The sequence below is a fragment of the Eucyclogobius newberryi genome, unplaced genomic scaffold (assembly GCF_026437365.1).
Source record: "Eucyclogobius newberryi isolate DKJ021-1_F unplaced genomic scaffold, fEucNew1.0.hap1 SCAF_9, whole genome shotgun sequence".
NCBI classification, from domain to species: Eukaryota; Metazoa; Chordata; class Actinopteri; order Gobiiformes; family Gobiidae; genus Eucyclogobius; species Eucyclogobius newberryi.
Window position 1 is genome coordinate 35,348,135 of NW_027316532.1, and position 15,344 is coordinate 35,363,478.

Here is a 15,344-nt window from a genome sequence, read left to right on the forward strand (position 1 = left end):
TAGCTTCCACTACGGTGTCATTGGTTGTATTTACTAGGTCTAATTTTATTTAACAATAGCAGGTGTTATGAGGTTTTGCTCAGTGATGGTCACTTCAGTTCAGCTGCAATAACTGCTAAGGTGTTGAAAGAGAAAAGATACAAAAAAGTAGTTAAGATTTGTTATTGTTTTAATAATGTGAGAAGATGTATTCATTAAACGTTTCTGTGCTTTTTACAATAAAACCCTTTCTGAATAGTTTCAGTATGCTTCAGTAAGCTTTAATGTTTATGAAATTTCCCCATGTGGGACAATAAAGGAATATCTTATCTTATTGTTAGGCCTATTACCCGAAGTGGCAGTGCTGTTACATTTACTCAATTTACTTTGGAAACAAAGTGTACTTTTCAAACAATACTACTTGAATAACTCTTTTGGTTTCCCATTTTACTGTGATTAATTATACAAGTGTTAAGGCGTTTGCTTGACAATATAAAAATGTCAACCGAACGTGTTATGTCTATCCTGATAATGGCCTGTCCTGTTTATCCACTCGTTAATATTGATTTTAAGTTTTCCCTGAAACTTGTCATCTTTGTTACCCTTATGGCCCTGTAATGGACCATTAGCTGTTTCATCACTGATGAGAACCTGAATAACATCAGATGCCGCCCCATGGCTTCAAAATGCTGTTGTATATTACGGTTAAATTGAACCTTAAACCTGCATTTCACTTTCACCTCACTGTCTTCAAAGAGTTTGTAGCTTTTTAGGATGAAGATGCACGGCACTGTAATTGTGGGAATATACAGTGATAGTCCTAATTTGGATACTAACGAGCTCTTTGTGGGTTAGGCTTTTTTGTCATGCATTGGCTAAAACATAACTTCAGATGGTGCCTTTTATATTTACACTCCACCACACTGCGTTTGTTTTACAGTCTCCAAAGTTCTATTTCGTATCTATATCTATCTATATTCAGTATCAAGTATTTGGGCCTCTATTCCAGACATGCAAGACTGCGGTCTAATGTTTTCCTAAGCACACGGTGTCTAAGCCAAGCAAAACCAGCAAAACTCACGCGAGTTCTGATACCCGGATGTCCGACCCAGAGTTCTCGGACTAGACCCGCAGATTGAGAATGACTCTTGGACGAAAGCGCGTGTGAAACAAGTGTCCAGATGACCACAAAGACGCACTCTCTGACCATGAGGGATTACACCGACTTGATTACCTTTAGTCTGACTAGTCATTTCCCAAACCAGTTTACTTAGTAATTTCTTGAATTACTTTGTAGTTCACTTGAGTAATATTATTTTGAAGTAACTGTACACTTGTAAAATGTCATACCATATATGCTTGTACTTGAAAGTTTAATGGGATGGATAAGAAAAACATGGCAAACTAAATCAAAACTCTCCAATTAGACACGTTTAAAGCCAATATAATGCACGTTTTTAATTGCGGTCTAATTTCCTGACAACTTGAACTTTCTGACGAGCTCGTGGCGGAGGAATACTACGGCCATCACCCGGACACACGTGCGACACGGCCCACTGATTACTGTGACTTTAGCCGCAGGACGCAGTAAAGTCCCCCAAACACCAACAACTACATCGGGGGAAATCTCTACTAAACAACCGAACACAACGCGCCCCTGATGCCGCTCCTCCACCTGCAGCACCGTCGCCTGTGAGCGGATGCCGGCAGACGGTTTGTGGTGAGCCCGCCGCGTCTCCGTCGTCACTGAGGCTGCGCAGCTCGAATGTGCGACGACGGTAGGAAAACGCACGCGCGCTCGTCTCTGCTGAAGCTCGCGCCTGGTGCCACCGAGGTCTCGCAGGGCGCACGCGGCACAGAGGCGGCGCACAAGTGGCGACTCGGGGGGTGGGTGGGGGGCCTGTGCGAGAGAATCAAAGACGCCGGCGGCGGCGCGATGGACGGCAAAGGCACGCTCAAGATGTTCACCCGAAAGAAGCGCGAGCTCATGAAGACGCCGTCCATCACGAAGAGGAGCAGAGCCGGAAGCCCCGTGCCCCAGAGCGGCGCCCCATCCGTGAGTACAGCAGCATCACTTCTGTTTTTCCTCCTGCTTCTGCCTCTGCGCACTGTCAGATGACCACCTGATGGAAAATGGCGCACGGGGGACAGCTGAGGAGTAGGTCAGGGTTTTTGAGAGACTTTTCTTTCTTTCTTTTTGTGATAGTTTAGTGTTCCTGGCAGTGGTTTTCTGTTAAGATTATCTGCACACTCATTATAGGAAGTGTCTGTGTGGCACTGACAGCAAAGGCAGTAGAGGTGCCATTTCTCTTTGAGCTGAGCAGTACTTTTTTGGTTTATTATCATGAGGCAGCCTGAGCTGTAGGATCTGAATATGAAGCGTGGGGGGAAAAGCTATAATCCTTACTCTACTGGGCAGAGAGTTAAGAAAAGTGAACCTAAAGGCAAAGAAAAGCTGGACATATTGCCCAGCAAGCACGGCGCATGGCTCAAACAGGTATGTCCACTCTTATTATTCTTTATGTTTACTGTAACCAAAGAGGCTCTGACTTCTGTGAAATGGAGCCAGTTTTAAACGTCTTATCAAGCCAACAAAATATACCATTATTTGTGTTATTAACTGTCCGCTGACATTTTAATACAAGAACTAACATCATATAAATATAACTGAACTCGTCAATAAATGTAAATTAATTTTGTCCTTTTTGGCACTGCTTTTTGACTCTAATTTCGCCCCACCCTTCAGCTGCCTGGAGTCAGGAAGTGTTGCACAACTCGATACAGGATCTTGTGAAAGTCCTCCCTGACGTGTGTTTACCAACATCATCACAGTCTGTTCTAGTTCATTATTAGAAGATCACAAGCCAGTGAATTGTTTGCCCAAGTACAGTTTGAGAAGAAAGAAATGATCAGACTGATTTGCTCTGATACAGGGTTTGGTTCTAAGATATTGATTGAGGGTTTAGGCCGATCAATGATGATGTGTAATGTTCTGGCCATTGTTTCACCTGAACTTCAGCTTGGATACTAGAACATTTCTACAGTTACTGGTAGAAAAAACATGCAAAAAGTAATTTGGTTAACGTTATCCGTGTTTTAAAGAAAATAGTATCTGCATTCAGCCTCCACACTGGCGTTAGTTACTTGGACGCAAACTATCAATATTGGAACTGAAAAAGTTGTACATCTCTTTGGTATGATATATGTAAAGTAAAATAAATAATACAAATCCTATTCGCCACTTTGACTCAGACCTTTTTTGGTAAATGAATTGTGTGGTGAAACGTAATTGTTCTTGTGTCTTTTCCAGCTGTCCATTCTCCAGGAGCTGCCTGGTAAAGATGCAGGGGATGTCGCTCTCTCCTCTTCGCCCAGTGCATCCTCCACCACTCTGTCCCCCAACACTGCAGGCCTATTGGACCCCTCCGTGTCCTGCCCCGGGACCCCCAGTGTCCAGCACAGTAAAATGAGCTGCCCCTCTCCTGTGAGCGCGCTGCGGCGGCCCACTTCACTCAGCAGACATGCAAGTGCAGCAGGTTAGTATCAGCAGAAGGTCTACAACAAATGGGCAAGAGCTGGACATAAACATCTTAATATCAGTATAATGCTGTAGCTGTTAATGGAACACGCTTTGTTCAGTTTAAATGGGAACAAAAAGATCATTATTCGTCCCATAATTCATATACAGCATGTGTCAAGGATGAAAATGATTTGTAAAAGCTACTTCTTCCCTTGTGTTTACAGAAAGCCTAATTCTACTGTAATATGAGACTGATTCTTGTCCTCAGGTTTTCCGCTGCAGTCGTGGGTGTTCACTCGTGGCCATGGGAAAGGTGCTCTGACTCCCACTGCGGTGGAGAGCCCTGAGAGCACGGCCCTCGAGGTGGAGGACATCCCGGCTCTTCTCCGAGACGTGGCACGTTTCGCCGAGGCCGTGGAGAAGCTCAAGGATGTGGTGATGGTCGAAGGCAAGTCGATGTTTAGTATTATGTTTCTTTTTCTTAAATCCAACGACAATATGGAGTCAATGTATTCGTTTGGCTCTCTTGTCATTTTGAGTTCGTTTTTGTGGGGCTTGTGCAATACAATACAATTACAAAAATGCTGTAATCAATAAACAAAACTGCTCCTCAAAACTTAAATAAAATTTAAAAAAAAATATTTACAATAATTTGCCAGGGATTTTTTTGATTGTAGGGGTGAAATTGTAGAGGGTCACTGCAGGCTTCCACTTTAATGACAAACGATGATGCACCAAAACCTTCAAAAAATGTATTTGGAATAAGTACATTTTTGGAACTATTAAGCTTTTTATTTACAACGACACAAATGGAGACCGAGGACACACATCTTTGAAGTTTATAAAATGTGCTTCAATGGGTGAGTCATTGCGACGCCATCTTGAGTACTTGTTGAATGCCTTGAAGGTGGCAGACGTGTTGAACATATTTCCTTGTATGGATTTCAAGTCTCTCATTAATGATTGCATGACACTTCTTTTACAGTTCTAAATTCCTCTACAAAACACTGCGTGCTTTCCAATGATTAGAACAATAGTGTTTTGCTATTTGCTATCCTTTGACAGGAGCATTTGGCACGCGACTGTCTGTGTGTGTGATGGAAAAGGGTAATAATAAGTCTGTTAGAAGACCGTTTGTCTTTGGAGAGAAAAAAAGAGGAAAAGATCTGTCTGATATGGATAGATACGAACGTGAAGCTGACGATATTGGAAAAAACAAGGCTTGATTTGAAACTAATGACTTGGGGAAAAAATGCCTTTTTAATATATTTTATGTACCGAATCTGCACTGTGGCTCCTTGTCTGAGCGCTCAACAGGAAGCCGTGATGGATAGCCTTTGACAGCGTGGCTTTGTCCACACTTCCTCCTCTCAATCTCAATCAATATTTTACTTATAATTAGTACTAAATAAATCACTCTGCCATTACTTTTACTAAAATGTATGTTAACATGTTTACACGTTAGACCAGCTGACACTCTTAACCCCTGATTTTGACATAAAAACTGTTTATAGAAACCGTTGCCGGTGAAAATGCACCATAAGTTCAGCGTTTTAAAACTTAAAAATAGACACATCCTGGTGGCTGTCAAGTCAGTCTAGCTTTTGAGTTAATGCTGCGTAGTCACTTCTTTGACACAGACGCACAGGACGAGCTGACCTTTGTCCTGTTGCCATCATGAGGAGAGGCAGTCATGCAACACGTCTTTTCAAATCAGAACAAGTTTGCAGTCAACGGCAAATCTGGTTTTTCAACAGTAGTAATTGAAATTTTGGGGAATGCCATAAATGTGTAAGCCTTGAGAAAATAATTTTGATTTAAAAGAACATGAAGGTGTCTTTGAAGTAGGAATGAAATTTCTCAGTAATCATGGTAACTGCAGTGTGTAGGAAAGGGTTAATGGATTCCCGTCTGTTTCTGTTTGCAGGTAAGGAGAGCCAGCGTCCCGTAGCTCATGAGTGTTTGGGAGAGGTGCTGCGGGTGCTGCGTCAGGTCATCAACACTTACCCACTGCTCAACACTGTGGAGATCCTCACCGCCGCCGGGAAGCTCATCTCCAAAGTCAAAGGTCTGTGTAATGTACTCTTTTTCATGTGTGTTTCCACAAAGCAGGGCTAAAACGTTAGCGATGCAGTGTATAATGATTATGTTTTATTTATTTAGCATAGTTTGGTTTTGCATCAATGTTTAATCATGCCTTGTTAAATTTCAAAATGCAAACTGGCCAGTTAATGCAAATGTTTAAATGGCAGAGCAAAGGGGGGTTGTGCAAAACAAAGACTAATGAGTCACCGACAAATCTGTGCAAGAGCGGCTAAACTCTAAATGAATTAATTGACACATCATCAACCGGGCATTACACTAAACAATTTTTTTGTATTCTCTCTGGAAATCTTAATATAAAATGTATTGAATGATCCTAAACAATACAGTGACAGTAAGTTTCATCTACTTTGTGAAGTCCTCCTTGTATATTTCTGTGCTTTTGAAATAAAGATACAGATTTTTTTTCTGAATTCAAGCATGGGGCTAATTTTTTTTCAAAGGTTTCCACTATGAGGCGCCCAACGAAGCAGATAAAATGGAGTTTGAGAAAGCCATCGAGACCATTGCAGTTGCATTTAGCAGCAAGTAAGTACAACCTTTATTTCTTCACTTTATTTTTACAACAGTATTTATTTTGAAATTGAAATGTGTATATAGAAGAGGTAAATGTTGACCACAAAAATCAGGTAGTTGATGCGTACAGCAGAGAGAAGTGCAGTGATGATGGCGACACATTTGCATGAGGCAGAGCGGAAAACAGGAAGTGGTTTTTTGATCTACACATTGTGACAGAAAACCAAAACTGCAACACACTGGAGGCCTCACTGAACTAAATGCCAGGAAAAGGCATTGTCAAATACAGAAAGAACATAATCTGAACTAGTTTATTGTATAAGATTACAGAAATGACATCCTTGACACTTGAACTCGCATGCCTTTTAGTCATGCTTTGTCTCATTGTGTGTACTCTACTACTCTTAAAAAAAAAATACACAACTTAATTGGTTGAACTGTATGTAGACATGTGCAGAATGTGTGCCATTTTAGATGCAGACCTCAGTCAAAGGGTTCAGAGGAAGTGAGTTGGCCGAGGCGGTTGAAATCTGCCTGACATGTCTGTTTCCTCATAGTCTCTCAACTACTCGCTTCAGTACATTTACACAATTTATCAACATTTATGGCAACATTTACAGATTAAAAAGGGTTTGTGTTTTTTTTTTCTTACAAAACATTTGGAAGGCATGCAGATGTTCAGGAATACATGTTGTATTTCATTGTCGTCTTTTGAAATGTACTCGTCCTGTTGTTGAAATTTCAGTCAAATGAAGTACACAGAAGCATAGGGAACAAAATAAATGGAGAACTTAACTACTACACCTGATTATGCTCATGCTTGACCTAATGCCCATGTTAAATACTGATCTGTCCTTTCCAGTGTGTCTGAACTGCTCATGGGAGAAGTGGACAGCAGCACACTGCTCTCTCTGCTGCCCACGGAGAAGAGCAGGGTGAGACTGTCCTTCATCACTATTGTGTCACTAATTAAACAAATCGAGTAATAATTATGATTTCTTCTTTTGTAGTCAATGGAAAACCTGTATGCTGCTGCAGGAGAAGGCGGTCAGTTCAGGGGGGATCTACATGACATGGGTATGAAATATGAAAATGCCATCATGGCTGTTATTAGATTATAGACTTTCTGTTGCTGGGTGTAAAGAAATACTCCACTTCTGCTCTAAGGAAATTTGTATATTTTTTTACAGGTGCAGTTTCAGTTTTGTTTCCATCATGAACACAAACCATTACTAAAGCATTTGGTAGTGAAGTTGTTTAGCTGTAAACGAATGTACCGTATTTTCCGGAGTTTAGTCTCACCAGCCCAAAAATGCATAATAGAGAAGAAATAAACATATAAGTTGCACTGGAGTATGAAATGCGGTTGCAAGTGCGAAAATAACAAATAACATCACATATCACAAGTATAAATATAAGTATAAGTCGCACCCCGGCCAAAACTATGAAAAAAGGTATAGTCCGGAAAATATGTGTGTGATTTTGATGTCTGTAGTTCGGGTGGAGGAGGTGGATGTGATCCTCCAGCACAGCGAAGGAGGAGTGGACTCTGCTCTGCTTTACGCCAAAACCATCTCCAAATACATGAAGGACCTGATGAGCTACGTGGAGAAGAGGACCTCGCTCGGTCAGTCCTTTCACACAAAGAAATTCAATGCGACTTAATCAAGACATATGTAGTTTGTCATAAATAAAGTATGAAATACGTCTAGTTTAACTCCGATTTGTTTTCCCAGAGATGGAGTTTTCAAAAGGTCTCCAGAAGTTATACCAGTCCTGCAAACACAGCATCACACATGTAAATCTTATTTTTATGCATTTGTATAACATTAAACTGCATTGTAATATCAATTTCTGGCTTTTACAATATGCTGAATGTCTCTTCCTACTCGTCACCCACATTCAAATTTCTTTTTTTTTTTTTTTTTTTCCAGTCTTGGCCAATAAATCAAAATGCCTTTGTGTGATTCATTCCCTTATTCTCCTTCCGCAGCCACACATGCCTCTGTTCTCCATCTACTCGTTGGCGTTGGAGCAGGACCAGGAGCAGAGCGCGGGACTGCAGCAGGCCAACACCACTCTGCACAGCCAGACATTCATACAGGTCTGTTACACACATCTACTCTTATTGTTTTATGTGTAGTATTATAATCATTTCACTTTATCGTATAATCCTGTCATTGTCCTAATATTGACCTAAAGGCAAATCTGTTTGTTGTCCGCACAGCCCTTGATGCAACGTAAACAAGAACATGAGAAAAGAAGGAAGGACATCAAGGAGCAGTGGATTCGAGCTAAAAGGAAATTGGTATGAAACATGTATTATATTGTATCTTTGTCAGCTTTTCCACCCGGAAGTCTCAAGTATTTTGCATCCATTGTGAGCTAACGAATGGATAACTCAAGAAAAAAGGTTAAAACTATGTCTAACCTTTTTATTACTGAATTAAGCCCCAACAAAAAAAAAAATCTAGAGTGCTTTTCACAAGTGCTTTTATCCTTATTTATTTTGCTTGTGTTTTTTTGTGAATAGATGGAGTGTGAGGTGAACTTTAGAAAGGCAAAGCAGTCATACGCGGCCCGCTGTGAGGAGTATGAAAAGGCCAAAGCAGCAGCCAGTCGAGCCGAGGAGGAAGGAGCTGGGTCAACCGCCAAAACTGTGGAGAAGAAGAAACGCCTGGAGGAGGAGGCTCGCAACAAGGTCCTTATCTGCAGGCACCAGCCATAGCTCTAGATCACTGTGATAGATGTTTCACAAAAATGTTATTTGTGGCGTTTTGAATTGACACAGCAATAACATTGTCACCTGAGGCTTCAATTAAAGGAAATCAATACAATACAAAGTCTCACTGTAAGACCTCTTGATGGCTCTTTGAATTCAACATTAAGCAAGCACTCACTGTTTTTATCAATGTTTCCGTTATGTGTGCTAAATAAAGTCAAACCTGTTTTATTGCATGTGTTCAGGCTGACGAAGCAGAGGCCACGTATCGGACATGTATCGCAGACGCCACAACCCAAAGACTGGAGCTGGAGCACACCAAGGTCACTGTGCTGCGACAACTGCAGGACGTCATCAAACAGAGTGACCAGACGCTACGATCGGTCAGAAAAACATGCATCATAACATAATGTTCATGTTTAGGTCCTAAAGGCTACTAGTGCGATACATGAACTTGTAACCCTTTTGATTATTTTTTGTCAGGCGACAATCTCGTACTACCAGCTGATGCACATGCAGACTGTGGCTCTGCCGGTTCATTACCAGACTCTGTGTGAGAGCAGTAAACTGTACGACCCGGGACGGCAATACGCTGCACATGTTAAAGACCTGCAGCTGCCTGAACAGCCCCCCGTCCTGTACACGTTTGAGACCTACTCTCCCAGCTCCTCACAGTAATAGACCTTTTAAAAACTGTATACTGACATATATTAGCCTTGTGAATGTATGTAAGTATATGACACCTTATGACTTATTTGTGTCAGGCACGGCCATAGGCCCAGAAACGACAGTTTCAACACAGAGCCTCCGAGTCACTCAGACAGTCCAGCCACTCAGCAGGACAAAGAGACTGAGGCACAGAGAAAGAGTAAGTCCAGTATTCTTAATTTTTTTATTTTTTTTTGGCTTTGATGTATGGCAAATTTACTGAACTGTTATAATATACACAATTTTTTACATTTTGTCTTTAGGACAAGGACACAAATCCTGGGGCTCAACAGTGAGTGACGACAGTGTCGGAGGTGAAGGACTGGACTCTCCAACTGCTAGCACAGGTTAGCTCATTTTTCTGTAAATGTAAATGTAAATGATTGGCAAAATAAGAGTAGAACACAATAATAATTTACTGTGTTGTAAAGGTGACGTCAGTAAAATCCCCCGAACATCTTCTACTTGCACGGTCTCGTCTAATGAAGATGCAGATGAAAAAGATGGAAATGTTACTTCATTTGAAGCTCCAAGTGAGTTTACTCTTGTATGATTTAATACAGCGATCTGATGAAATAAGTTTTATTTAATGACTCTTTTCTGGTTTGTTAGACATCAATGGTATGGATCCTGACGTGGTGGTGTCTACCAGACCCTTTCGTAATATTGGTTTGTCTAAAGCCGCTCAGACGCACAGACTCCGGAAACTCAGGACTCCATCGAAGTGTCGTGAATGTGACAGTTATGTGTATTTCCAGGGGGCTGAGTGTGAGGAGGTCAGTTAGTGGGAAGGTTGTGGATGAATTTTGTTGAAAGGTATCATTTAATCCCTTTTTATATCAATGCCCAGTGTTTCCTGGCCTGTCACAAGCGCTGTCTGGAGACATTGGCTATTCAGTGCGGCCATAAGAAGCTTCAGGGCCGTCTGCAGCTGTTTGGGAGAGAGTTCTCTCAGGTGGCCAGCTGTGCCAGTGATGGCATTCCCTTCATCATCACCAAATGTATCTCAGAGATTGAGAGGAGGGCACTTAAAATGAAGGTGAGTGAGTGGACAAGTGTATTATTGCATTGCCTGATATTCGGAATAATACAATTTAATGTAATGTATATCTACAGGGTATCTACAGAGTGAATGGAGTCAAGACTCGTGTGGAGAAGCTTTGTCAGGCATTTGAGAATGGCAAAGAGCTGGTGGAGCTGTCCCAGTGCTCTCCTCACGACATCAGCAACGTCTTGAAACTTTACCTTAGACAGGTTTGTGCTGATGGGATCTGATATTTACTTTATTATGAATGTGTAAATTAGTGACACATTTTGTATTCTGAAAATTGTTCAATTTCTCTTTTTGTTTTGCGTTTGAATCACATTTTACTTGCCTATATGTTCTTAAGCTCCTTTTAGCTGTAAATCTTGGACCAAAAGAAGAGGCCTATAGTTCTCTTATCTCCCAGCTAAATCACCCACGAGGCAAGTTTCAAGAACTGAGATTCAGCCTAATTCCTCATGTTTCCCCAGTTGCCAGAGCCCATTTTGCCGTTTCACCTGTATAACCACTTGATGGGACTGGCAAAGGAGAGCATGCACAGTGAGGATGCAGCAGATGCTCCCGTTGTTGGAAAAGGTCCTGAGTTGGTAGACCTTGGCCCAAACACTGAGCCCGAGATCCTGAAGCTCATTGAAAAATTGAAGGAGCTTTTGAAGGAGCTGCCCAAGGCCAACATTTCTACACTGCGCTACATCATACGACACCTCAGACGGTCAGTACCACATGTTTTTATTTATACTTTTTTAATGATTTAAGTGAAATAATCCTCCATCAATATACACATTGATAACCTGACAGACACTCGCCCAGGTCACCAACTCTCACATATACACTCAAACACCCAGATATACTAGAGGAGATGGGTCCTTACATTTACCTATACAAACCTTAACGTTCATATTCATATTCATTCATAAGATAATTTACCCTCCACAAGTGTGTATTGGTAAGGCAGAAGACCACAACATATTGTATATAATTGAATTATTTGTATCCATTATAGGATTGCTGAGTTAGAGGATGACAACAAGATGAGTCCTAGTAACTTGGGTATTGTTTTTGGCCCATCCTTGATGCGCCCACGTCCCACCGGTGCCACCATCTCACTGTCCTCTTTGGTGGACTATCCACACCAGGCACGCATCGTGGAGACCCTCATCGTGTTCTATTCAAGTATTTTTCAGTCAAAATTGTCAAACAAAAATGGACGTTCTGCTTCTATATCTGTTCAACAGGTAAAAATCACATACACATCTTATAGGTATATTTTTGACGTATACATTTTATTTTGTTACACTTTGATGACTTGTAAATGGGCAATCTTTGTCAGCAGTGAAAATGTTTCTTTTAATCTCCTTATTTAGAGCATTGCGGTGGATGAGAAGTCTGTGTGCACTCCTGAAGAAGAGGACAAGTTGGGAGAGGATGAAGGCAAAACAGAGGACGGTTGCAGTAAGTTCTTGTTCATTCAATAGCAGCAAGATGCAGATGTTAGCAGCCATTCAGTCTTTTATTTTGACAAGCAGCCATTTAGTTCTGACATTCGGGATGAATAGTTTGTTCCATTTTAAATAATATAATACTTTCTCTGATTTTAAAAGGTAGTTCTTTAGGATCCCTTGGCCCCAATGAGCAGCTCTCAGACTCTGAGCTGGAGGAGGAGGAGACCCAGGTGACCATGAGCCGGACTCTGGTCAAACAAGAGAGCGAGGCCAGTCTGGACGAGGACCAGCTCAGTTACCGGGACAGTTTAGACATGTCCAGTGTCTCTGCTTCTCACACTGACGCTGAACCAGAAGAAGACGCTAAATGTGAAGAGGCGCCAACTCCACCCCAATGTTCTCCCCCAGAAGATGCTCAAGCTGAGGAGGGAGTTGGTGCATCTTTGGCCAATCTCAACTTGAATCAAAACAACAACTATCCCTGCTCTCCTGTTATAACCTTGTCAGGGCTACCTCTGACACGGCTGTGCAGGAAGAAGTTACCGCTGACGAGGAACAGGGACAGCGAGCCCGATTTTGTCTAATAGTATGGCGTGAGAGCAAGAAGATTGGTGTGCGTGAGCTTAAGGATTTTGTATAGAGACAAATGAGCTTTTATATTGTATACATGTCTGTATAGGTTGTAGGACATTTTATACTGTTGACTTCACATTTTAATGAAAGGTTTTAATCCACAAGTGTATGGTTTTGCTTAAGAGTTTAGAGTGGTGAGTTACATTTTGAGGAAGGCAGAAGTTCCAAGCATTTGTGCACTTGTGGTGCTGGTTTTCCTTAGCACTTAAGTTTTATGACTTGTTCATCCATTTTAATAAAATTCTGATTCAAACCTGGTGCTTTTACTTGTCAAATGGAGCATATAGGTGTATACTTATTGGAAGGTTATGGTATTTTTATAAATTCCTCGCGAGGAAAATTCATTCTCACTGGAGCAACAATACAGCATTGGGACCCATCTCCAGAGCATAGCTGGGTCAAGACCACCTACCTGGAAGATTGCCCATTGTGCATGTTTTCGGGTTGGAGAAAACCCACCCAGAAAAAAGTTTTTAATCTTGACAGCCCTACTGTTTTAACTTTGTTAAAAATAATGCTAAAGTGAATGAAAGGGGTGGATAGTCAAGACAAGTTCTGTACAGAATTTGCCTAGATTGTATTCAACCCACTTCATTAAAATAAGAATCTTTATTCAAATAACGCAAACACGTCATGTATCATTCTGAAACTTACCCATTGTGGACAAATACAGGCTATCTTGTCTTGGTGTGACTACCATGGCTCCCAGAAGAAAAAAGGTAAGCTCATAACGTTATTTGGAGTGTACAGGAGGGATGTCAAGATTAACAGTTTTTTCAATATCCGTGAGCACTAGTCATTTTTATGCCGCTGCTTGATGAGTTTACGCAGCGGGAGAGAGAACCATGGAGCTCATCTCACTAATGAGGGGCCAATAAGCATACATTTATATTAATCCATTTGTGCCTTTTTTAAATTCATGTGTTAAAGGGTAGATGCTATTTTTAATAAACAAATTTTACAACATAAAAATATACAACACAAAGGTATTCTTCTTGAATAATTATAAAATCGAGATTTCTCATGAAAATCTTGACTCTAAAATGTATATTGTGACATCCCTAGTGTACAGTAATTAGTTTTTGCTTATTTAGACGCATAAATACTGGGAGTAAACACATTGTCATTTTTTGATTTATTTAGAAAAAAATGAAAATGGGTTTAACAAAACAGAAAATGTTTCAGATGCATCACTTTGACTTCTTATGATCCACCTACATTGAGAACATGATGTTAGATTACCAAAAGGACAAGTGATTATTTCTTTATATATTGTGGTGACATACCTCCTTCACTGAACCAGTCTGTATGTGATGTACCTTCCAGCAGTTTCACTGGGTCGGATAATCTTTACTACCTGAAGTTCAAAAAGAGCAATAAACTTGGGAGAAGGCAGAAAGTGCAGTATTCAATTTACTAATACCTTAATACACACTAATTTTACATAAAAATTACTTGCCTGTCCTCTTTTTAGACCAAAGTAACGCGCAACAGGGTCCCCAGCCTGGATCCTAGGTAATTGACTTTCCTTTAATTTACTGAAGAAAAATGTATCAAGGAAAAACAACACAAATGTGAAATATGTCATTAAGAAAATCTTCCTTAAAAAAGGATACTATCTTGCCAGGAGTTCAGTCACTTCTTCTTTTGTCATTACAATGTGTTCTGGGACAAGCTGAAACAAATCAGATATATTACAACTATACAGAGAATTCCAAATTCAGCATAAATGCCCTTATTTGTACACATATTGTTGCTCACCTCGTGCTCTGTAATGTTAATAAGCAGTTCTTGTTGTAAAAATTGTTCAAGTATATACTTAGGGGCCATGTCCACCAAAGACTGAAAAAATGTATGTATGTCTTTAAGTATTTATTTACAACGGACAATATTTGCAGATTATAATTTAATCCCTTACCTGTTTCGCAGATGGTGTCATACCCATCTGAACCACTATAATGGCGCGTGTAATGTTTTCTTCCTGCATCCTCTGGCAGTACATCTTTATAGTTTTGATTCCAACTTTAGGCTCCTCTGAAAGTAAATTGGAAAAGCACATTACATGTACCCTGATTATTTAACTATTAAAAAGACATCCGAGTATTTCATATTCCAACAACAGTGTGTAGTTGAGTTGACCCACCAGGGAAGAAAACAAACATTTGGTCCGTGGGGTCGTCGTTGTGAGCCACCAGCACGGTGAGATCTGTCCGCCTGGGGCGACCCTCGCTGGGTTTGTCTCCAAACTGACTCTTGAATTCATCCAAGGTTTGGTCTAACTCGTCCTGTGTCACCAGGTATCCTCTGTCATGGCACAGCTACACGCAAACCAGGAAGAGATGCATGTCACTAAACGTAGGCCTAGACAATGACCTAATGTTAGATGCTCTATTAAAAACTGAACATATACATCAGAATAAAACACATTTTACGTAATTCGTTGTTGAGCAAAATGCTAAGCTAATTTAACAAAGCGAAGCGACACAAATCAAAAATGAGCTTGAAAACTAACCTGCATGATAGTTTTGCGAATCTTCCACAATCTGTAGGTCTCCTCGTCGTCATCCATATTCCCACAAATGTTTTATTTAAAGATTAAATTATATATTTTGAGCATTTGCTCGAATAGAGACGCAGCATGAGACGCACGCAGTTGTCAGCAGTCGCGCATTGATG

At 40.8% G+C, this 15,344-nt stretch overlaps 2 protein-coding genes across 4 annotated transcripts in view; one reads left to right on the forward strand and one right to left on the reverse strand.

Annotated features, from left to right (window-relative positions):
- polr2eb (RNA polymerase II, I and III subunit E, b) overlaps positions 1 to 15,333 on the reverse strand; it is a 311,979-nt gene extending 296,646 nt beyond the window's left edge. The window contains exons 1-8 of one of the 3 annotated variants that reach the window (XM_072438494.1): positions 15,181 to 15,333; positions 14,812 to 14,986; positions 14,587 to 14,702; positions 14,430 to 14,510; positions 14,285 to 14,343; positions 14,124 to 14,206; positions 13,955 to 14,021; positions 13,847 to 13,882 (exon numbers count right to left, since the gene is read on the reverse strand). In XM_072438494.1, coding sequence (XP_072294595.1) covers positions 13,960 to 14,021; positions 14,124 to 14,206; positions 14,285 to 14,343; positions 14,430 to 14,510; positions 14,587 to 14,702; positions 14,812 to 14,986; positions 15,181 to 15,237 — 633 coding nt within the window. In that variant the 5' untranslated portion in view covers positions 15,238 to 15,333 and the 3' untranslated portion in view covers positions 13,847 to 13,882; positions 13,955 to 13,959. Of the gene's footprint in view, positions 1 to 13,846; positions 13,883 to 13,954; positions 14,026 to 14,123; positions 14,207 to 14,284; positions 14,344 to 14,429; positions 14,511 to 14,586; positions 14,703 to 14,811; positions 14,987 to 15,180 lie in introns of those variants that run through there. The other 2 variants (XM_072438495.1, XM_072438496.1) reach the window with 2 other exon arrangements.
- On the forward strand, positions 1,825 to 12,921 carry arhgap45b (Rho GTPase activating protein 45b). Its single transcript, XM_072437995.1, has 24 exons — positions 1,825 to 2,035; positions 3,290 to 3,515; positions 3,768 to 3,947; positions 5,427 to 5,567; positions 6,046 to 6,130; positions 6,981 to 7,053; positions 7,129 to 7,195; positions 7,614 to 7,745; positions 7,855 to 7,916; positions 8,112 to 8,222; positions 8,346 to 8,426; positions 8,652 to 8,819; positions 9,086 to 9,223; positions 9,324 to 9,514; positions 9,605 to 9,708; positions 9,812 to 9,895; positions 9,980 to 10,081; positions 10,161 to 10,324; positions 10,399 to 10,587; positions 10,665 to 10,802; positions 11,064 to 11,305; positions 11,597 to 11,828; positions 11,958 to 12,045; positions 12,195 to 12,921. The coding sequence occupies exons 1-24, from the start codon at positions 1,916 to 1,918 to the stop codon at positions 12,617 to 12,619; spliced, it is 3,543 nt and encodes a 1,180-aa protein (XP_072294096.1). The 5' UTR covers positions 1,825 to 1,915; the 3' UTR covers positions 12,620 to 12,921.
- Positions 15,334 to 15,344: the final 11 nt, after the last annotated feature.

Excerpts from the sequence above, each read along its gene's own strand:
- arhgap45b (XM_072437995.1), top strand. The coding sequence starts at position 1,916 with ATGGACGGCAAAGGCACGCTCAAGATGTTCACCCGAAAGAAGCGCGAG. Across the intron at positions 7,054-7,128 it reads TGCCCACGGAGAAGAGCAGG|TCAATGGAAAACCTGTATGC; the intron begins GTGAGACTGTCC and ends CTTCTTTTGTAG. Across the intron at positions 9,515-9,604 it reads TACTCTCCCAGCTCCTCACA|GCACGGCCATAGGCCCAGAA; the intron begins GTAATAGACCTT and ends TATTTGTGTCAG.